Below are 22,937 nucleotides of genomic sequence, written 5' to 3' on the forward strand. Positions count from 1 at the left end.
CACTAAGATAGCTTACCCTTGTTTGTCTGAATTTATGTCTTCTAATAATAGGTTTATATCTAGTGTATGTATCTTGAGATATTAACCATTCTTTAACTTGTTTTCTACTAACATCTATACCTTCTTCTAATGCTTTCTGATAAAGACGTTCTGCTGATTGATACCCTGTTTTCGGATCATAATAAATATCTCTTAAACTTTGCTCAATTTTAATGTCTTCATCCATTTAACTTACTCAAGATAACATTCTAAAAGAACACTACCTACATTCAAAGGGTTACCATCTTGATCTAATATATTAAATTTTAGCTCGTTAAAGACTCCTTTTATAATTGTAACTTTAGATTCAATATCATTGTATTCGTATACAGTGCCAAATAACGACTGAATTGTTATTACTGGTAAAGTTAAAGCTATATTACTTTTTTTTCCTTCAGGGTTATAATTATAACTTGAATTTACAATATTAGAAGAAATTTGAATATAGTTTAATCCTCTGTTTATATCCACTTTAGAGACACCATTTTGTAAGATACCTTTTTTAATAGTTTTTATGGTATCATTAAAACCTAACATTTTAATAAGAGTATCAGACAATACTAATACCTCGTCATTATTATTAGTTATTTTACAAGTTCCGTTGTTTTCTACCATCTCAAGCTTTACGTTAACAGACTCAAGAAACGTTTTAAGCATTTTAAAAGTCCAGTAACCAGCATCTATATTATATTTTGTTGCGCCTATTGTAAAAGCTAAAGTATTATTTAATTTTATGTTTTTGTATTCCCAATACACATAAGCTTTTTTGATATATAAATATGAATAGTTAGTTGTTACTATACTTTCTTGTAAGTCAATTTTTTTATGATCTCCGTCTATAAAAACAGTGAACTTCATATATAACATAGCTTATATTATATGTCAGACAAGCAAATAGAAGAAAATGCTATAAAATTAGGTGATGATGATTCAAAAAATGTACCAACATGGCCAAAAATATATTTAGAAACAACTAAAACACCTTTGTTTTCAAATCTAATAGCAGCTGTTAATGGAGATGAAGGTCATTCTGAGGACTATTTTGATCATATGTTGCATAGGTGGTCATCAAAGTTTATTGTAAAACCTACATTTCAAAGGCCTGTAAATGTCGATATCTGTAACTTCAGATTGTATGTCACAGAGAATGATTATTTTATGAGCAGTTTCCCACCTATAACAGCTACGTGGACAAGTGAAATTAAAAGTAAAAAAGAACAGCCGACTGGTATAAGATACAATATTAAAAATCATTTAAATTATAAACAAGAAGCGTACTATGCTATGATTTGTGGAGCTTATGTTTCCAGTTTTTTATGTGGTATTGCGCTTAATCATTTAAATTTTGATAAAAGTAGAATTATACAAAGCCTTGTTAAATATCATTTATATTATCAGATCAAAAAATTTATGAAGCATCCATCGTTATTAGACAAATATGACTTTACGGAATTGAAAAAGCATATACCTTATAAAGGTATTTTAAAATTTGATAAAAACAATGATGGTTATTATGTTAATTTTCAATATTCGACTACTGATTATAGAGCTTCATTGCATATCATTCTGAAGGTATTACATTAATCGGAAAAGTTCTTTTGCAAGAGAGCATTGAAAGTTTTGTTTATACAATTCTTGGTTCTCAAGCAAATACAAGATGGTCAATAGTTAATCATGGAGCTAAGAGCATGCAAACTCAAAACGTTTTAGGAAATTATTAAAGGATACTATAGTACAGAATGATACGACTGTATTTGATATCTAACATGAGAAAAGTATAAAAGACACGAATGTTATTTTAAATATGGCAATCAGCCCTGGTATGATTTTAATACCCAGCCGTATGATCATATTAGATAAAAGATTGATGGGTATAATAATATTTTAACATTAGCTAATAAAACTATGAAATTCGGTATTAATTCTAAAATAAATTATTATGGAGTTAAAAGGAAGAACCTAAAAAGTACATCAAGATAATGCACCATCACAACACCTAGATACTCTAGATGAAGTTCATAAAAACCATTAGTACATAAACATACAAAATGATAGTAAATAATCCCCATCAAACAGATATGATTGCTTTACTCGGTATATCAACGCTATCATCATTCATATTAAAATATGTTTTATAATATAATATGAAAAAAGTTCTAGATTTTAATCATATTTCGAGTGAGTTGAGTCAAGAGGAATTTGAAAAGCTGAAAAAGTTGTATTTGTACTATCACAAAATGTATACCTGTTATAAATGGAAGTATAATAAATTAAAGAAAATTAGACTATCATTAAACATGGGAAGTATTGTTCTAGTCTCGACTGCTGGCATTGTAGGTAGTATAACCGTAAACCCTATAGTTATAGCCAGCCTGAGTGGTTTAGGAGCTTTAATTCAAGGTTATATGGTTAAAAGTAAGATTAATAATAACTTAGAAATGTGTAAATTTGCATATACATCATATGAAAAAATACTTATGGATATAAGATCTTATTTGAGAGGATTAGCTTATGATCCAGTGATATTTCTATCAGACGTAAAAGTTATCGATGATATTATAATAGACAATTGTACTACTATAGATAGTATGGTGAGTAAATATAACAAAAAATATAAATGATCTATAAGATTATCTGTGAGTTATCTATAAGATTATCTATGAGTTATCTGTGAACAAAATCTACAGTATTATATAACATGTCTGAAGAAAACGTAAAGATAACTACAGTTAAGAAAGAGAAAGACCCTATTAGAGTTGAAGCTGGTAAACGCTTAGCTGCTATATCAAAAGTTGCTAAAGAACAAAAAATGAGAAATAAGATTGAATTAGAAAATAAAAAGAAAATTGAGGATAATAGCTGGAATATTAATTATGGATTCTTATTTGGAACAGTTGGAGTATTAACTGCTATTGCTAGTCTCTATTATACAAGGAAAAATGATAAAAGGCAGGAAAAATTAACAAACGATAAAGCGAGAGAAGAAACAACTAGTGAAAAACATGTTTTGATACAAAAAATAAAAATATAATTTAGACTCATTTGAATAAAATATTTCCTATTATATATGAATAAGAAACAACTTATGAATGAAGCTTTTGATGCAGTGCTTGTGACAACAACTGCTGTAGGTCTTTCTATGGCGTCTAAAAAACTACTAGGTCAAAAATTAACAGACACAAACAGTATCAAAGATTTTGCAAAACTAGCTATTGCTATTACAGCATCAACAATGCTAGTTAAATATGCTCAAGACAAAAATGGATTCCTGAAAATCCATTTAAATCTGTATAAATATATATGACAAGTGTTATTACTAGTGGGTTGGAACAGCTTTTGGAGCTGTTGTTAATGGCCTAGGTTTTCTAGCAGGCTGGCTATTTCATAAACTTGATAAAACAGTTACGTTGAGGAAATGAAAAGATACCACGATTCTCTAGTAAAACTACAAAAGGCTAAAGAATTCTATGAAAATGAAGTCAAGCAGCATGATAAAATTCAACAGCTAAGACAAGAACTTCAATATGCTGATAATCATATAGAACTTACGAACAAAGCTTTAGATGCGCTTAGAAAAGTAAAAACGATACATTACAACCGGTTAACATTTCATAGAGAACCACAATTATATGACTTTTACAAAGAATCTAAGAATATGAAAAAATATAAATCTATTACAATAGTAGGGCTTGGTATTATATCTGGATATTTATTATATAAAATTACTTAAAAATAAAATATATAGTATTAGTATATGTATTGTAATAAATTGATTCATAAAGAGTTAGAAGAGTTTTTGGTTACGTAAATTGTTGCTTTTGTAATAAAAATATGTGATAGTTATATTAATAGATCTGCTAAGACATACTTATGTTGTGAAAATCAAGAAATTATTTCAGATAATAAAATGAATGTTTGTATACACTGTGGTTCTGTTCACATGTACATAAATATTGTTAATGAATGGATACCAGAAATTTGGAAATGTCAAAATCAGTTCATTCAAGAAAAAATGGTTTTATAATAAAATTAGATTGTGTGTAACTTTTGAATATGTTGAGATTTACAAATGATTTTATAAAGGTTGTTAGTACTATGTTTAAATATAAGTTGATTCATAAAAAAAATATTAGTATGTATAACTATTATATAATACGCTTAGCCAGCCGTAGGGGTATATCATTAAAACACCCTGTTAAAGATATGAAAAATAGTAAGACAAAAATAGTTTTTGATAATAGATTGTTTGGTGAAGTATATAAAATCCTTGAGTGGGATAAAGGCATCAACTGTACTTATTATAACAACTGGGCCCAGTCAAAGAAATAAAACATTTATAATTATATATGAATCTTAAAGATCTATTAAAAAGATTAGAAATTTTATTCTATGTTGTAAAAAACTAGTTCTAATATAGAAGTTGTTTTGAAGGATTTTGAAAAACATTGTATAAAACAAAGGATAATTTAAACGCACCTTAAAAAATAATATATATAGTAATTATATAGAATGGTTAAAGTTATAAAAACAAAGATGTATATAAATTTAAAGGACATGAAATTAATTTAGATTTATTAGATGAAATTATGAAAGATAAAAACATGTATATTAAATCATTAAAGTACGAACTTTATTATAAAGACGATATTGATAGATATATAACTAAATATTATGAATTGAATACAAATGAATGGTTATCTTTTCAAAAATAGATATAATGTTGAAAATATAAAAATATTACATGTGATATGTAGTATGAATATTGATTATGAACCTGTTATATTGAATACATTTAAACCATCTAATATATATACTATTAGTAGTGATTTTATATACCTAATATATATACTATTAGTAGTGATTTTTATATACCACAGTTTACATATCACTGAAGCTTTGTTTAATAAATATCATGGATGGGATGATTGTTATTTTAAGTATGAAATCAACAATATAGATACAGATGTTTATGTTATAAAATTTGATTTATATGAATATGGTCCTTATATAACTGCTTCTGGTATTATTAGAATCTATCTTAAACGCATTAAATAACTATTTAAAAAATAAAATATATAGTATTAGTATATATGTGTTCAGATAAACCAATACGAGGAAGACCAAAATTTATACTAAAGAACAAATCAAACAACATAGGACATTATATATGCTCTCAAAACCATGGCATTGTGATTTATGTAATAAAACATATAGTTTAGCATATAAAACTTTACATCTTAAAACTAGAAAACATTTAATAAATTCAAAAATTAAAATAATACAGTTTTACAAAATTTAGGTTCGTTTAACAAAAAATTTAAATATATAGTAATTATATATGATAGAAAATAGAAAAACTTAAAAGACTTAAAGACAAAAGATGATATTAATAACATTGAAATGAGTAATAATAAAATATCATTATGTCATTTCGGGCCTGGGTGGGTTTTTGACTTTTTAGACCATTATTTATTATGTAAATTTGATTAATATATACTAGTTGATGCTTTACCGACAAAATTATTACATTATCCACCTGATTCTACAGGATATAAAAAATGTAAAGATTTTAAAACATTTAAACATACCTTAATATCTGAAGCAATTGAATATGGTCTAAAATTAGTTGAACATAATAAAAATTTAAGGTTATTGAGATTTAAAACTGATAATCATAAAAAAGAACTATTGTATTATTATGATACTACTGTACAAGAAAGTTTAGATGATCCTGTTATTCGTGCACAATTAAATCAGTGTATATGGTTACATATGAAAGGTTCAATCCTTATTATGAATATGGTTTAATGCCAAATATGTTACCAAATTTATTACATAAAAATCTGAATTAAAAGAATATTTAAAAAAAAAAAACTAAAAATGTTAAATAAATTAATTTAATTATTTTTATAAAAGTTTTAAATATAGATTTATTTCTATAATTAAAATTAGTGCGTTTAAAAAAATAAAATAAAATATATAGTATATATATGAATAGAGATTATTTAAATCGAAAGGTACTTAAAGACAAACCTATATTATATAATATGCATAAGATGAATAAAGATAAAACAAAACATAAAGTACTTAAAGACATGAGTATTTTATATAGTATGCCTAATATGAAAAAAGATGAACTTCAAAAGTTGACTAAAGACGATTTAATTAATTTAATATTAAATCAAAAGCCGTGGGTTGAAGGTAATAATACTTCAATTTCCAAACCAGTACAAAAAGTACTATCACAATCCAATATCAAACAAATGACTGTACCTCAGTTAAAAGTTATTGCTAAAGAAAAAAAGGTTAAAGGTTATTATAAACTTAGAAAAAACGAATTAATCAAAGTATTAACACCAGTCCCAAAACCAAGAAAGAGTGTTAAAGAAATGGTTAAAGAGTATGAGAATAAAATAAGAAACCAGTACCAACACCTAGAGTTAAAATAAGAGTAACAAACAATGCTATAAAAGGATACACTAAATCATATGAAATAAGCATTATTAACAATAAAGCACCATTAATACAAATGCAAAGCACAAGAAAGTATCTTACATATTATATTAAAGAAATATTAACAACAATGAAAGGATTAAAATTTATTGAAACGCTTAAGGTAACATTTGAAAAAATTAAAATAAAATATAATGGTGATGTTGATCATTCAACAAAAACAGCTTATTTCAACAGCCCAGCTTTAACAATTACAAATAATGAAAATATTACTGAATCACTACAAATTTCAGAACAAAATATATTAAATAAGATTAGTAAATTTACACAAGAAGGTTCTGGATGGGTTATTCGCTCTATAGATAATCATTATCTTAATGTTGTTAAATACAAACCATTACAAGGGTCTTCATACATTAATTTACCCCAAGAACTTAAAACTCTAAAAGGGTTTGATAAATATGAAAAATAAAGATAATGAATGTTTTATGTGGTGCCATATTAGACATATTAACCCACAAAATAAATACCCACAAAGAATTAAAAATCTGATAAGGAATATATTAACAAGTTAAACTACTCTGGGGTTGAATTTCCAGTGACTGTTAAACATTATAATAAAATCGAAAAGCAAAACAGAATTAACATTAACGTTTTCGGTTATGAAAATAAACAACCATATCCATTATACATTTCAAAAGAAAAATTTGAAGACCATATGGAACTACTATTGATAACTGATAATGAAAACAAACATTATATTCTAATAAAAATTTTAATGCATTTATGTATAATCAAACAAAACATAAAGAAAGAAAACATTTTTGTATGCGCTGCTCAATGTTTTAGTTCTGAAAAATATTAAATAACCATATAGAAAACTGTATATTAATAAATGGTATACAATCAATAAAATGCCTGATAAAAATAATAACATACTTAAATTCAACAACTATCATAAACAACAAGCTGTTCCGTTTGTTATATATGCTGATTTTGAAGCTATTACAGAAAAGATATCTGGTTGTCAACAAGATAATAAAAACTCATATACTGAAGCCTATCAGAAGCACACTGACTGTGGTTATGGGTATAAAGTTGTTTGTTGTTATGATGATAAATTTACTAAACAAATTCAACTATATAGAGGTGAAAAGGCTGTTTACAAATTTATGGAAGCTATGTTAAAAGAAGTTAAATATTGTAAAATATTATGAAAACCCACTTTAATAAACCATTAAAATGACCTCTGATGATGAAAAAATTTAAAAAGCTGATGAATGTCATATCTGTAACAAAAATATACTAACAAAGATATTCGAGTTCGAGACCATTGTCATATCACTGGCAAATACAGAGGCTCGGCACATCAAGATTGTAACTTAAAACTTAGAATAGACTCTGATAAATTAAAGATCCCAGTAATATTTCACAATCTACGTGGGTATGACAGTCACTTCATAATGCAAGAGATCGGAGCTATTGTTAATAAGCATACATACAAAAACAAAAAAGGTGAGGAAACGCATATGAATATAAATGCTATACCTAATAACATGGAAAAATATATGGCTTTCATGTTAGGTAACCACTTAACATTTCTTGATAGTTTTCAATTTATGAGCTCTAGTTTAGAAAAGCTTGTTAGTAACCTACCTAAAGAATCGTTTAAATACACCTCTAAGCAGTTTAAAGGTGAAAAACTTAATTTAATGACTAAAAAAGGTATATACCCATATGATTATATGGATAGCTTTGAAAAATTTGATGAGGGGTTGCCTTCAAAAAAAGACTTTTATAGTATTCTTACTAATGAAAATATCTCAGATGATTCTTATAACCATGCACAAAAAGTGTGGAATACATTCAATCTCAAAAACATGGGTGATTATCACGACCTGTATCTGAAATCAGACGTTTTATTATTAGCTGATGTATTCGAAAACTTTCGAAAAACATGTATTGAATACTATAACTTAGACCCATGTCATTATTTTACATCACCCGGGCTGTCTTGGGATGCTATGCTTAAAATGACAGATATTAAATTAGAATTAATGACAGATATTGATATGTTTCAATTCATTGAAAAGGGTATGAGGGAGGTGTTTCTTATATTTCTAATCGATATGGTAAGCTAATAACAAGTATATGGAAACATTTGATAAGAATAAACCCTCAAAATATATAATGTATCTTGACGCAAATAATTTATATGGATGGGCTATGTCACAATACCTACCTACTGGTGGTTTCAAATGGTTAACTGATAAACAGATTAACAACATAAATTTAGCCATATATAAAGAAGATAATAAAAAAGGTTTAATTTTAGAAGTTGATTTAGAATACCCTGAAGAACTACATAATTTACATAACGATTATCCATTAGCACCAGAAAAATTAAGGTAACTAGTGATATGTTGTCAAAATATTGTAAGACAATTGCTTCTAATTACAATATATCAACAGGTTTAGTTTCAAAATTAATACCTACATTACAAAATAAAGAGAAGTATGTGCTACATTATAGAAATCTTCAATTATACTTAGATCTCGGGTTAAAATTGAAAAAAGTACATAGAGTACTTGAATTTAATCAATCTCCTTGGTTGAAAAAATACATAGACTTTAATACTCAAAAAAGAACTATTGCAAAAAATTCTTTTGAAAAAGACTTCTTCAAATTAATGAATAATTCGGTGTTTGGGAAAACAATGGAAAACTTACGAAAAAGAGTAGATGTCAAACTAGTAACTAATAAAAATAAATTATTAAAATTAGCTTCAAAACCTACTTATGTAAGTAGTAAAATATTCAATGAGAACCTTGTGGCTGTGCATAAGATTAAAGAAACACTAACCCTTAACAGACCTGCATATGTGGGTATGTGTATATTAGATTTGAGTAAAACGTTGATGTATGATTTTCATTACAATTATATCAAAAAGCGGTATGGTGATAAAGCTAAATTATTATTCACTGATACCGATTCTCTCTGTTATGAAATAGAAACTGAAGATGCTTATAAAGATTTTTGGGCTGATAAAGATAAATTTGATTTTAGTGATTACCCAGAATACCATAAATATCATGATAAAACTAATAAAAAAGTTATTGGTAAAATGAAAGATGAAGCTGCTGGAAATATAATTAAAGAGTTTGTTGGACTTCGATCTAAAATGTATAGTTATATTAAAGATAATAATAAAGGAGATAAAAAAGCTAAAGGAATTAAGAAAAATATTATTAAAAACAAAATAAAACATGAAGACTATAAACAAACACTATTTGAAAAGAAACAAATACATCATACAATGAAAACTATCAGAAGTGTAAACCATCAACTTAGTAGTTATGAAATTAATAAAGTATCACTTAGCTGTTTTGATGATAAACGGTATATATTAGCTAATGGATGTAAAAGTTATGCTTATGGTCATTATCTTATCAATTCAAATAACTAAATATTAACAAACAGTTATAATGTGTAGTAAGCATGTAGCGTGGGCCTCTGTTAGAGTAATATCATACATACCTGCTCCTCATGTTTGACTACATATCACATAACTGTTTGTAATAAGTAATTAATACAAAAGCGATATACAAAAAGATTCAAAATCCTGAAACAATTAGTAAAAACACTTTTAACAAAAATTATATAAAACATTGTTAAACATGTACATGTGACACACGCTTGACAGACAAATTAAAAAAAACATATAGATTCCATAGTTTTGTAAAACATTGTATTATTATACATGCGCTGATGAAATGTGCTATCTACATTAAACAACCATTGTTAAAAACATGCACTAAGACACGCGCGCCGCTACAAAACCAGCTATATTTTACCCACTGTGGCGATTTAGCTTCGCTAAATTAACATAGTCCTGGCAGGGTCTTGTTAACACTTGATTTTTGAAGAGCATTTTTTAAGCCTCTGTTATTCTCGAATATTCTTCGAATATTCTTCGAATGTAAGGGGGCGCTCCGAATTTTCACTTCGTGAAAATTTTACCCACCGTCGCTTAGAATTCTCGGCGACCCCATCCCCCTGCTCGAGCACTTCGTGCTCTGTGCTGCCGGATCGCCTCCGAAACAATGCTTTCTTAACATTTATTTCTAAAGATAGTTTTTAAAAACATATAGATTCCATAGTTTTAAACGATAGATTGTAACCTCGAGATTTTTACCCTTTGAAACAATGACTATTTTTTACACAGCTTTTTTACATGACCTTTTACTGAGGGACGCCTTTTAATCCATGGTCTTATTTTACGCTGTTATAAAGATAGTTTTTACCCAAGGTTATATGTAGTATAGTACATGGGGCGTATGGAATAAAAAAAAGTAAACTTTTTTTGATTCCCTACCCCCATGTACTATACTACTGATGTCGAAGAAAACGGAACTCTTCCTTTTCTCGACTGTTTGGTAAAACATGACAATCAAAAACTACGAACAACAGTTTATCGCAAGCCAACACATACTGACCGACTACTAGACGAATCATCTTACAACCCTACATCACACAAAGCCACCACAATCAGAACATTAACAAGACGTGCACAAATCATATGTGATTCACCGGACGCTCTACACAACGAAAACAACTATCTCAAACGTGTTTTTGACAAAAACAACTATAACTCTGACTTTATCAAACGCAACACATACAAACTCAACGAAACGAACAATTCAGTGACAACAGCAACGATACCTTGCATCAAAGGTACGTCTGAGACTATCTCGCGTATCATACGACCATACAACATACGTGTCGCATATAAACCAATCACAAAGTTACGACAAGTACTAACGAACAGAAAGGACATAGAACAACCCAACGAACGACAAGGTGCAGTTTACAAAATAAACTGCTCCGACTTTCACGCCTCATATATCGGAAATTAAACATAAGACTTACTGAACACAAACGAGCTACTAAGAAACAAGACAAAACTAATCACATTGCCGAACATCACCGAATCACTAAGCACAACATTGACTGGGACTCGGCAAAATGCATTACTTACAGTACTGACTATAGACAACGGCTTACATTAGAAAGTTGATATACCAACTTGGAACAAACCCCCCTGAACAGATCACAGCAATTACCGGCACCTTACAAACGACTTATTCACAATACAAACAAACGATTAACTAAAAACATTACACTTCACACTAATTCACAATGACAATACACATTTCCTGTACACACAATACAATGACGTAAGAACCAGATAACAAATACCGCTAACCTGACGTTTACTACTCATTTGACTCTGAAGATGACTACCGCTAAGGTTGTCGAAACGTCAGTCAACAACAACAAAAACAGTCCTTCTCTGGACTATACCAATCTGGACGATCTACATTTACAAACATGTAACGATACTCCCGGAATTGTATCGTGGATTCATGTTTTATTGAATTCTGTATAAAATAATGTGTACTACTAGAACCTGTACAGGGAATTTGCTAAATTGTGTTTATAAAACCTTTAGTTAATGAACTACATTATAACATAGATTCATTGGAAAACTGTAGTTCATGGAAAACTATAGTTTTGAAAACTGTAGTGTTTGGGAACAAAACTATCAATTGTAAAACTACAGTTCTCCCAAAACTTTAGTTTCTATAACTCTAGTATCCCCAAAACTATAGTCCCGAAAACTATAGTTTATTCATACAACTATGGTTTTCGGAACTACAGTTTTTGTTCCAAAATACTGCAGTTTTCAAAACTATAGTTTATTTTTGTAAGGGTTGAACCAACTTTTTGCAAGTACCTTTAAAGCATATGTTGGCCATGGACAAAGAACTGATAATGTTGATAATGGTTGTGAAAATGGTGATGTTCCCGGCGATAGAGAAGTGTTGTAAATAATGATGGTGATGATGATGGTAATTCTGGGAATGTATTTTGTGCACGAGACGGAACAGTTAATGAAGGTGACGGACACCTTGTAACAGAAAACGCCGTGCCTAAAAAAGTTGATAAAGAACGCAGGAAGGGAAGAAGTAACAACAAAAGAAAAAGAAAAGAGGCAAAGTCCAGTGACAGAAAAAGTGTGTCTTTTGCAAAGAAGAGAGCTAGTCATTTGACATCCTATGACAAATGTAAAGCCTTTCTTTGTCAAGAACCATCTTCCAAAGATAATGGAATGGTGGATTGGGTGTTATGTGATGTTTGTCAACAATGGTACCATTGGGATTGCGTTGGGATTACGACAAAGCCGAAAGGAAAATTTGATTGCGGATACAATGTATCTTACTTTACTCATGGGTAAATTATACATCCACTTTTTCTAAACTACGAACTGTTAGTCTGTTCATTTTTGTGCATCACTGATTTATTTGCATACGTATTCATAACAGTTATTAATACGTTCTTCGTGCTCTTGAATGCTTTATTTCTAAAATGTGAGTTTCTTGAACACACACGAATAAATATATTTCATTTCTTTTAATTTTTCTTTGACAGATCTGCGAAAACATTTGACATAAATATAAAGGGAAATCGCTCATTCAGAGGATTAAATGTTCTGCTAGAATTTAAATTATTTAATATCAGTTACAGATAAACATACCTATAATATTTTAACATTAAATTTTAGACACATTTAACAAAAATCGTCAACGGTGCCATACCAAGTTAACGCCACAGGTTATTTAAGCAAATGATCCGTGGGCGAAATCAAGCTCAGACTGAACTCACAGATCTCTACATGGCGTGTCCTTTAACTCGAACTCAAGAATGAAAACATATTCTCTGTTAGAAATAGAGCCCCACTAGTGTCTTAACTCTTCATTTTGTATATATAGGCAAAAGATCTGTTGAATGTAGTCAAAGAAATAGTCACAGATATTTTTCAATCCTTTGATGAAACAAATTCAATGAACATCAACTACATGTATAACGTTTTATTCCCTGAGGTTTGTTTGTCTAACGCCAAATTCCAAGTCGTTCTTTTGTTGTGAAAGCTATGTGACAGTGAAACTATGATATTTTATTTAAGCCTGCATATATTGTATACGAAAAACTGAGCGTTGTCTCCGAAATAACTCTGAAAAAATTTATAATTGTGCGAGTGGAGTTCAAGACGTTGCAGACTTTGAAAGTGACTAACCTTGTTGTCTACCGAAGTACCTGAAAGCTGTAGTGGATATTGTAAAAATTTGAGGTGACTTGACAATGTATCATACTGATTTACTCTTATGACTCAATGTCGTCTAAACATACTATTGACGATGAACTAGCGTTGTTTTTAGTTTAGGTTTACTGAATAAGATTTTCTTTTTAGCTAAGTTCTATTACTTTTTAAAAAAATAATGAATTCTTGTACAGGAAACAATTATACTTCAATTTTGTCTATAGTTAAAATGAAAGATGCTTTTAGTTGCAACTACAAGACGTAGAAAAAAAATATGTCAAACAGAGTCAAGTTAACGATTAATTGAACTGGTGACTAAGTTGGGCCAATTTATAGATATATTTCATATCAAAGTTAGTTATAAATCAAAATAGTTACCTCCATGCAACGCTATAAACTACATTAGCTATTTAGCTAACATAACAGTTGTTACTTATGTGTTTTGATGAACAAAAAGTGTTTATTAAAAAACCTCCACTTTTTCATAAATTTTATTATCCAGCGTACGTACGTTAGAAGGCTATTACACATGATTTCTTAACAACTTTTCAAGTGCCCTTTACGTAAATTGATTTTCTAATTGAAGGATCTTCAAGAGCTTGAAGTGACTGCACAACTCTGTTATACATTATCGCTGGTTCTTTCATAGTAGTGTGTAAAAATATCGCTTCAACATATTCAACATAAAGTACTTTTCATGGTTAATAAAACTATTCAAAAAGTCAGTAATCTTGCCGTGCTGCTGAAAGTAGTGACCCACGTATTTTCCATTTCTGTCTTTAACAGGATTTGCTCTTCCTGGGATCGGTCAAGCAAATGGCATAAATCTATAGCCTTCCGTTTAAAAGTAAATGAAACTGAAAATCTTCATCAGTAGGTGCAGCTAGATATTCACACCAAAATCATTGTCAGGATCTTTGACAGCATCAAATGTTAATGCGGTATGTGAATGATTAAAATGTGATTCTTTTTCCTCGTTATAAGCTGCGATATCTTTATTGACATCCTTTGTTACTCAAGTAATTTGCTTCGAAAGTCTGGATGCCAACGCTTGACCATCTAAAAAACAGAACAAACATACAGAAACATTTACAAACATACAGAGAACATTACAAAGAAGGGAACATGTAAAGTAATTTACAAACATTGCAAGTGGTATGGAACATTTATGAGATACGTATAGTTACCACAGTATTTAGACTTAAGATTTAGGAGAAACCATCTTTCAACAACATTTTTCCTCATTCGAGACAAAACACGTTTTTCTTTCCTAGACGCAACCTCGCGTTTTGCATTTTCGTACTCTGAGTCAGTATTTTGCCAGCGTGCAGAAATTGAGTTTTCCCTTTCCATGATCTTCAACTACTCCTCAATTCTAAACAGTAAATACCAAATCATTACAAATATAAGGCACGGTCTGACAAGCACATGCAAGTTGCATATACATCTCTACTTGTACGTACGTATAAAAACAAAAATAATTTTTATTCGATATTCCAACTTATTATTCACAATGTTACGACGTACATTCATAGCTTCAAAATTTCCCAGTTCATTTTTCTAAATTCACACTGTTTAAGACTTTAATATCTCTAGAAACAAGTTGAACTTTTTGAACATACTTTTCATCTGATTAAATCGAACAGTCAGTTCACTTGGATCAGTGCAACCATTCCATCGATGGTAAAGATCAGCGTACAAGACCAGGTATATAACGTACTTGCATTTCCAATCTTCTTCTTCTGTAAGTTGTTGAAGATTTACGTATATTTGTTAAAAAAGTTTTCTGTGCGTAAAACATTTTCACATAATGAGCAATAATTATGTGTCAAATCTGTTCCTTAGCTACAAGCCATTATTTCTCATTTACTAACCAGTCTCAACTTCACGACCAAAAAAAGTCGATTCGTCCTTCATCCACTCACGAATATCATCTATTGAAATCCTGTGAGCTTTAGATAATGAAAAAAAGAAAATTTACTGCTTTCATGTGAGTCGTAAATAGTTCATATCCAAAATCGGAGTCAACTATAATCACACAGCAAATACAAACATATACTCACATGGAAAGCACCTGCATAACTTTTCAATATCTAATTTTGCAGTTTCTTTCACGTCAACAGCTCGCTTCATCCTTGCCATCAGCAAATTGCCACAAAAAACAAAATTTAATTCATACCTGCTATTACATAATATGATGACATGTTAGCTATGTATATGTTCAAACAAAGAAAGAAAAACTAGCTATACCTAAATTAATCTTCGTTTTCTTTCCATAATGTAAAAGAGCATAAACTGAGTACATCAACTCTGTGACTTGGACGTATTTCTTTAGTCATTCTGCTAAATTTGCGAATGTAAGCCCACAATCTCTCCAACATCTCACCGTCAGTTAGGCCAAATCCTTCTTCCCGTCGGGGACTAAATTTAACCTTTTACAAGAAAGATTTAGTAAACAATTATTGAATTTTCATCATTTATCATCTACAATACCATTAGTTATGACAGCATAAAAACCCAGGTATCAATATCTGTTTATACGTATGAAAATAAAACAACAACTAACGTCCAATCGCCCAACAGTGAAAAATTGGAATTGAAAATTGAAAATGTCAACAATCGGATCCTCCAAATTCTTTTGTAACAAACAAAATAAAGAAAAACATGTGAAAGACTACCTTTTCAAAGAAAAAAGTGTTGAGGGAAAGTTATTGACTAAGGAAACAGTTAACAAAGCAACTATTGTCAATTGAATATTACCTGTAAGTGTTTCACCAACATGCATGCAACATCATACAATATGTTTATTTTGAGTGCAGGATTATCAGCATTATCTTTCTCTAATTTTGGAGAACATAAACTGCATAGCTCAATCTATAAAATATGTAGAATATTTTTAAATAATGCAACCACATGTATGCAAAAGCTTCAGCACTTGCACAAAGCATTGAAAGTAGCAAACCAACTGAAAAAATAAATTTACACCATCAAATGCATGCATCCTAACCACCTCTTTCAAACCAAGAACATTTAGGTAAAAATAGACAAAATGTGTGTAACAGACCTATCTCCATGTTTCAAATTTAAGAATTTTTTAGGAAATTCATGTCAACAGCCTCGTCCATAGATTGCTGTTTCATCAAGAGCTTTGTAGTGACTCATTGATCAAACAGCATTCCCAGCAAGAAAACCATGACATTCTTATAAATATCAATATGTAACAAACAAAAGTATACAAGAGTTTTATTTCCTAAAGCCCATGGCAAAATTTATTGAAAATAAAAACTATGTGGTAGAAAATGAAAAAATCAAATAATAATATGATGAAGGATAAAATCATGCAATGTATTTGAGTTCAATGATGCAGTCAAAAAGGTGTTTGAGATAGCATTGCTAATGTTCTTTTTCCTAATTTTTCTTGTTAAACAAGTAATACGAATATACTCACTTTGGTACAAGCAGGACAGATATTTCCTTCATCAAGCTCAGGAATAACACAGCTCAACATGTTTAGTTTATGTCTGTAAATTCTGAAAAAAGCAATGACACAAAGAAAGCAATTATGCACTCTTAAACAAATGACATAAACAAAATACAGTGCAATATAATAATACTTGAGGAAAAATTCTTTCCCATCATAAACTTTAGCATTTTGATTTTCTCCAATTAAATACATCTCTTAAGATGAGATTCTTAGGCTATAAAACTTTCTACTAGACTACTGCAACTCTTAGACTACTGCAACTTTCCCAGCAATTCATACCTAGTACAGCAGTGTAATAAATCAGTGAACTACATGCAGTTACCTATATTCTTCAAAAGCATCTATAATGACAGGATACCTTTTTGGTGTTGCATAAGAAGGGAATATGTGGTTATGATTGGAACACAATAACTTTGTTCTTGTTCCAATACCATGATATTTCAATGTCGATCAGAACATTAAAGCGAAGGCTTCAGTCATACGGCTTGCAAAAAGTGGACCAAGCTGTCTCAGAAGACACCGTTCGGCAAATCATTGAGAACGAAATTAAGGGATCATCATCGACTCTTGGTTACAGGGTATGTGGAATAAGTTAAGAACAAGTTACAATATAAAGTTCCTCGAGACACAGTTATGAGAATCCTAAAAGACGTCGACCCAGAAGCATCGGCACTCCGTAAAGCTAGAAAGTTGCTTCCGCGAACTTACGTATCTGATGGACCAAATGCTACCTGGCATGTAGATGGATACTGAAGCTGAATAAATTCACGGTTGTGTTGAAAGTTTGCGAAAAGCAAAAAATAACAATCCAGTTATTCCAGCTAATTTTTTACGGTCAGTGGAGGAATTTAAGTTTCGCTCCATCCTAGTACAGACAGATTGAGGAACAGAGAATACTATTTTGGCAGCGATGCAATGTAGCCTTGTTGGTGGTGAGCAAGGGCATCGTTATTCATCATCTCATGCTAATCAATGGATTGAGAACTGGTGGTCTCACTGTAGAAAAGGATTTTCTGGATGGGTTATCAATCATTTTAAACATCTTGTTCATGAAAGAAAGCTTGCATTGGGAAATCACTTGCAGATGGAATGTATTTGGTTTGTTTATTCAGAGTTTTTACAGTCAAAACTTAACAAGGTAAAGCAACAATGGAACACACATTGCATACGGCATTTCAGAGACACCTTGATTTCGGGTGTACCTGATGATCTTTTTTTTCTTCCTGAAAGCACTGGACATAGGAACTGCACAATCACTGTTTCTGATAACAATGTTTGTGGTATATTGAACCAGAGAGATGTATACACAGAATGAGAATTGGAAATGGATGAAAATGATATAGAATTGATGGATTACTTCAGGTATGTTGTCAGATAAGAAAACTTAGACACAACTCATCTTAGCATCTCATCTTAACACAACTTCTCATTAAAAGTGGCTTCCGGGTGTTTTTTTCCAAGAGGTTCTTTTGTATAAACTTAAAAATCAAATTTTATGTAATCAACTCTGCAAAACAAATTTATCTATTGTTGAGCTGCAATTTAATTTTATGAAAAACTTCTCAAAGCACACTTCAAGCACAACTTAACAAACATTGTTGGTTCTTCCAAATCAGTCAAATAACCAGACATTCTGTACTAAAGATATGTAAGCATAGCAGTAGAAAAAACACCCAGTTAGCTACAATAAGTAACATAAAAAACTATGATTAACTTATCTGCCTTGTTTCATTACAAAGTAGAGTGTCTTTTTGTTTGACATAATGTCTGTTAACATCTAACAAATTCTATTGAGGAGGGATAGTACAAGCACCAACAGAGAATGTGGTGGATTCTCAGTGAGATTGTAGAAGGATTAGTTCACGTTCATTCATAGGTAGGGAAAAATGTTAACAATTTTCGTTTAGCTCAATAGATATGTATAAGGACTTATTATTTGCTATTTTTATTGAATTTTGCCAATAGGGTATTATGATTCAAGTAAACCTTTTTGGACATTTTTGGGTTTGCTTGAAAACTGCCACTCAAGGCTTCCACTTGAAAATATGAAGATCATAAGAAAAAACAAGCATTAAAGTGACGAAGAATTTATAGCTACTGTTTTTTAATGTCATATACTTTGTATAGATGTCTATATCCGGAGAACGGTAACCAATGCTTGGCACAGCAGCTTCTTGGACATCGTTTTATCTCTCCAAATCCCATGTCGTACGGTTTAGCAAATAACATCACTTCAGATAAGCTTGACGCTGAAAAAGATCAAGGGAGAAATCAAAATAGCTGTTATGATGGAGATGAGTATCCTTATTTGATGCCTATTCCTTTCGGCTACGCTGCGAGAAATGCAAGAGTTCGAAATGAATTTGAGGTGTTGCAAATGCTTAAAAAAAGGAGGGTTTGCTTCAGTTGTCAAGGTAACTTTTTATTACATACAACATCGTTTAAATAGATGGTAATTTGGTCACGTGAAGGAAATTTTGTACGTGATTTAGAAATGCTTTATATACGCTTAGGTACGTAATGAATTGGACGGCTGTCTCTATGCGATCAAAAGAATTGCTTTGATTCCGAAAAGTGTGCTGTTTAATCGCAAAATTACTCGAGGAGAGAAGTTACTTTCTAGATTGAATCATGAAAATATTATAAGGTAAAAAAAAATTTAGTATCCAAAATGATTCGAAATTTTATAACATAATGGTTCAAAGCGAGGCTCAATTTAGACGATACAAATTGCTTGGCTTATTAAATGTTATCTTTGTAGACACTATTATAACAAAGTACATAATCCTTTTTTTCCGTGAAGCCCATGGATGCGTTCGTTCATGATGAAAGAGTCATATTGTATAAGAAGGCTCTCGTTCATCACGAGAGAGTTATGAGAAAGTTACATTGCAAAAGGTAATGAGTAAAAAACGTATAAACATGCTTAGAGTTGGTTTAAATTATAAGTGAAAAAGGCAGAAGTTGTTTGAACATGTGCAGTATCCTTGGATGTTCTAGTTTCTTTTATGAGAAGAGTTCTTGTAAAGAAAAAAAGACAAATTTTGGAAACAAAAAATCCCGTTTTTGGTCCATGTTTCCGGAGACCCCGAGATAGTTTAGCACTAGAGCGTCTCATATTAATTAAGGAAACCAGATAATTCTGTCTGCTACAAAGTCGATGGATGGTTTGCTTGTGATACTTAAGAAACAGTAAATGAGAGAGTTAAATCAGAAAAATATAAACCAATAAAAATTTTATGAAACATGTTTAATGTTGTCCTAAATTATAAGTGTCAGAAAAAGGCACAGTGTCAACATTGCTTGGTTTATTTTATGAGAAGAACTCTTGTTAAAAGAAGAAAAAGATAAAATTCGAAAGCAAAAAACCCCGTTTTCGGTCCATGCTTCCCGATACCCTCTTAAGCGTAAGGTACTAGAACGCCGCATGTTAACGTTTCGGTTGGAGGTTTCGGCCCCTCCACACTATCCTACTTGGGGATGCCAATACGTAGCAAGCTTCCGCCCATCAGACCCCGAGATCGCCTGCGATAGGCTTTGCTCTGGTTACGCAGGGAGAGTGCGGTCGCGACCGAAGTCTGGGCCCCTAAGCCACTGCATACCTAATCGCACCCAACTTCCACTGCTAGTTGACATCTACTAGTTGAAGTTTCAGCTTTATATATATATACAAAAATTCAAAGGTTTGCAAAAGTTGTGGTATCATTAAAGTCACTACTGCGCATGCCCAGATTATTTCTTTCATAATTTGCGACTAAGTTATCTAATTGCCGCAAATGTAGTGCAAGTACATATAGTTAGTCATTGCCATGGCTATGAACAATTAGTCGAATGGACTACGCATGCTAGAGCGCATGCCCAGATGATTTCCATATTAAATTGTTACTAAGCATGCTGTTTACTTAAAAATCGGTGCTAGAAGATGCAGTTGGTCGTTGCTATGACCATGAACTTGGACAACTGGTCAAGTGGACTGCGCATGCGCAGAAAATTTTTCAGTAAATTTGGAACTGAACGAGCTAATTACTCTACAATCGGTATTATTACATACAGTTGGTCGTTGCCATGACCATGAACTCGGAGCATTAATGCAGTTGACTGCGCATGCTCAGATTAATTCTCAATTAAATTTGTAATGAAGCGAGCTCTTAAAATTATCGTCAAAATATTCTTTATAAACTTTAACCAACAGAATTTATTGCTATGGTATTTTAAATCTATGATGAGGTGCTATAATGTATTCTGACTTAACCTTGATCTCCCTCTGTGAAAAAAGTATCAAATTTTTGTTGTTTATTAACACATTTTCTTTTTTAATTTAGGTTCATAAAACCATCTTTTATTGCTACAAACACTTTATCTGACATCATTGAGAAATGGCAAACTTGTGATTCAAATATGGACAACTTTGTGTAAAGCTTAAGGTACCAAACACTTGTCTTTCATATCTGTGCATGCAAAGCAAAAAAAAGACTTTCTTTGGTGAACGTGTTTGAATTGCACTTTGTTTTAATACTGATGTGTGTTACATGTTTGACTTAAACAATTTTAACAACTTACAAGACATTTTAAGTCCAATAACTATGTATTTTTCCTGTTAAGATATACGATTTGTCTTATCAGAATATGCTATAAAGATATTAAACTGTCCGAGGTGCCTTAGAATTTGTCAATAATTTTCTGTACGTTAGATAATGCTATCGAACAAACTGAAAAATCATCTAAATATAGAACATTTGAGAAATATGTCTTACGAAAGCACAAGCAATATTACTGAAATTTCTAAACTGTCAACGGCGGTACTGTCGAAACATCGAATTTATGTGGATGGCTGTTTATCAGGAAATGTTTCGAGCTGTTACCGATGGTTTTTACATACACGCACCTATAAGATCCTCGCTATATTTAGTCAGTTTATATATTGAATTAATCAAAAATAAAACGTAGCCTAGCGTTTGTGAGTAATTCGTAGCTAAGATGTGATTTGCATGATTTCCGAAATATTTTCTTGGAGAAAGATAACAAACTTAACAGACATGATAGTAATATATCTGCGCTTGCCCAGATACAAAAGCACAACGGAAGAAAGCATGCATATGTCACGTCATTCATGTCACGTGTCTAAAGATATGAATATTACAACTAATCAATTTCTTTTAGCACTTCCACTTAATAGTCATCATTTCAATAAAATTAACACATCATTATAATACAAACTGAAATTCTATGATTGTTTTTTTACTTTAACTACTCCCAATAGCTTATGAAAGTTTTAAAATTAAAATCGAGAGTCTTTTGGTCTTTGTATCACCAGGATATTCTTTGTTCATCAATACTTGACAGTAATGATGTTATTTTTGACTTGTTCTCCCACATAATGATTTAACATATTATTTGTTTATAAGATTTCTGGTGAGCTTTATTGTATTGTTCATTCGTTGACTTCACGTAAAGTAGTAAAGCAATCTTGTTTTTTCAGAACATTGCCAAGTAGTCTTCGTTGCCTAACTACTTCTTGACTATCTATTATTCATTCGTTGTCTTCATGTAAAGTAGTGAAACAATCTTGTTTTTTTTTTGTTTTTTTAAAACATTGCCAAGTAGTCTTCGTTGCCTTACTACTTCTTGACTGGCTGTGCTTATACTCTACTATATACTCTGCTTGAGTTGTTGATCTAGCTACACTTGCTTCTCGTTTACTACTTTAACAAACTATACTTGAATCGTTAGTGGAACATGGAAGAGTATACTCTAACGTTCCTTCAAGATAACGTAGTACTCGTTTTACTCCATTTGGA

The 22,937-nt window shown here is 30.7% G+C and overlaps 2 protein-coding genes and 2 long non-coding RNA genes across 7 annotated transcripts in view; 3 read left to right on the forward strand and 1 right to left on the reverse strand.

Moving 5' to 3' along the window:
- LOC124448857 overlaps positions 1 to 12,528 on the forward strand; it is a 22,523-nt gene extending 9,995 nt beyond the window's left edge. For both annotated transcript variants that reach the window (XR_006949280.1, XM_046999836.1), the window contains one exon: positions 12,266 to 12,528. Coding sequence is in view for 1 of the 2 variants with exons in the window: in XM_046999836.1 (XP_046855792.1) it covers positions 12,266 to 12,384 (119 nt within the window). In the remaining variant the exon portion in view is untranslated. The remainder of the gene's footprint in view (positions 1 to 12,265) is intronic.
- A 236-nt stretch (positions 12,529 to 12,764) lies between these two features.
- On the forward strand, positions 12,765 to 13,885 carry LOC124448880. Of its 2 annotated transcripts, none has more exons than XR_006949298.1 (2): positions 12,765 to 12,787; positions 12,986 to 13,885. It is a non-coding gene; the product is annotated as an uncharacterized LOC124448880 (long non-coding RNA). The 2 variants fall into 2 exon arrangements; XR_006949299.1 differs by having other exon boundaries at positions 12,775 to 12,787; positions 13,119 to 13,885.
- Positions 13,886 to 15,230: 1,345 nt separating this feature from the next.
- LOC124448100 lies at positions 15,231 to 15,941 on the reverse strand. The gene is made up of 3 exons (XM_046999112.1): positions 15,719 to 15,941; positions 15,530 to 15,607; positions 15,231 to 15,397 (listed from the first exon to the last, which is right to left on the reverse strand). The coding sequence occupies exons 1-3, from the start codon at positions 15,795 to 15,797 to the stop codon at positions 15,231 to 15,233; spliced, it is 324 nt and encodes a 107-aa protein (XP_046855068.1). The 5' UTR covers positions 15,798 to 15,941.
- Positions 15,942 to 18,003: 2,062 nt separating this feature from the next.
- On the forward strand, positions 18,004 to 22,659 carry LOC124448872. Of its 2 annotated transcripts, XR_006949291.1 has the most exons (6): positions 18,004 to 18,501; positions 18,935 to 19,015; positions 19,105 to 19,553; positions 19,653 to 19,786; positions 21,462 to 21,563; positions 22,619 to 22,659. It is a non-coding gene; the product is annotated as an uncharacterized LOC124448872 (long non-coding RNA). The 2 variants fall into 2 exon arrangements; XR_006949290.1 differs by lacking the exon at positions 22,619 to 22,659 and having other exon boundaries at positions 21,462 to 21,801.
- Positions 22,660 to 22,937: the final 278 nt, after the last annotated feature.

The sequence above is a fragment of the Xenia sp. Carnegie-2017 genome, unplaced genomic scaffold, assembly GCF_021976095.1.
Source record: "Xenia sp. Carnegie-2017 unplaced genomic scaffold, XeniaSp_v1 HiC_scaffold_23, whole genome shotgun sequence".
NCBI classification, from domain to species: domain Eukaryota; kingdom Metazoa; phylum Cnidaria; class Anthozoa; order Malacalcyonacea; family Xeniidae; genus Xenia; species Xenia sp. Carnegie-2017.

Excerpts from the sequence above, each read along its gene's own strand:
- LOC124448100 (XM_046999112.1), bottom strand. The coding sequence starts at position 15,797 with ATGGCAAGGATGAAGCGAGCTGTTGACGTGAAAGAAACTGCAAAATTA. Across the intron at positions 15,608-15,718 it reads GTTATGCAGGTGCTTTCCAT|CTCACAGGATTTCAATAGAT; the intron begins GTGAGTATATGT and ends CATTATCTAAAG. Across the intron at positions 15,398-15,529 it reads TGGTCGTGAAGTTGAGACTG|AAGAAGAAGATTGGAAATGC; the intron begins GTTAGTAAATGA and ends AACAACTTACAG.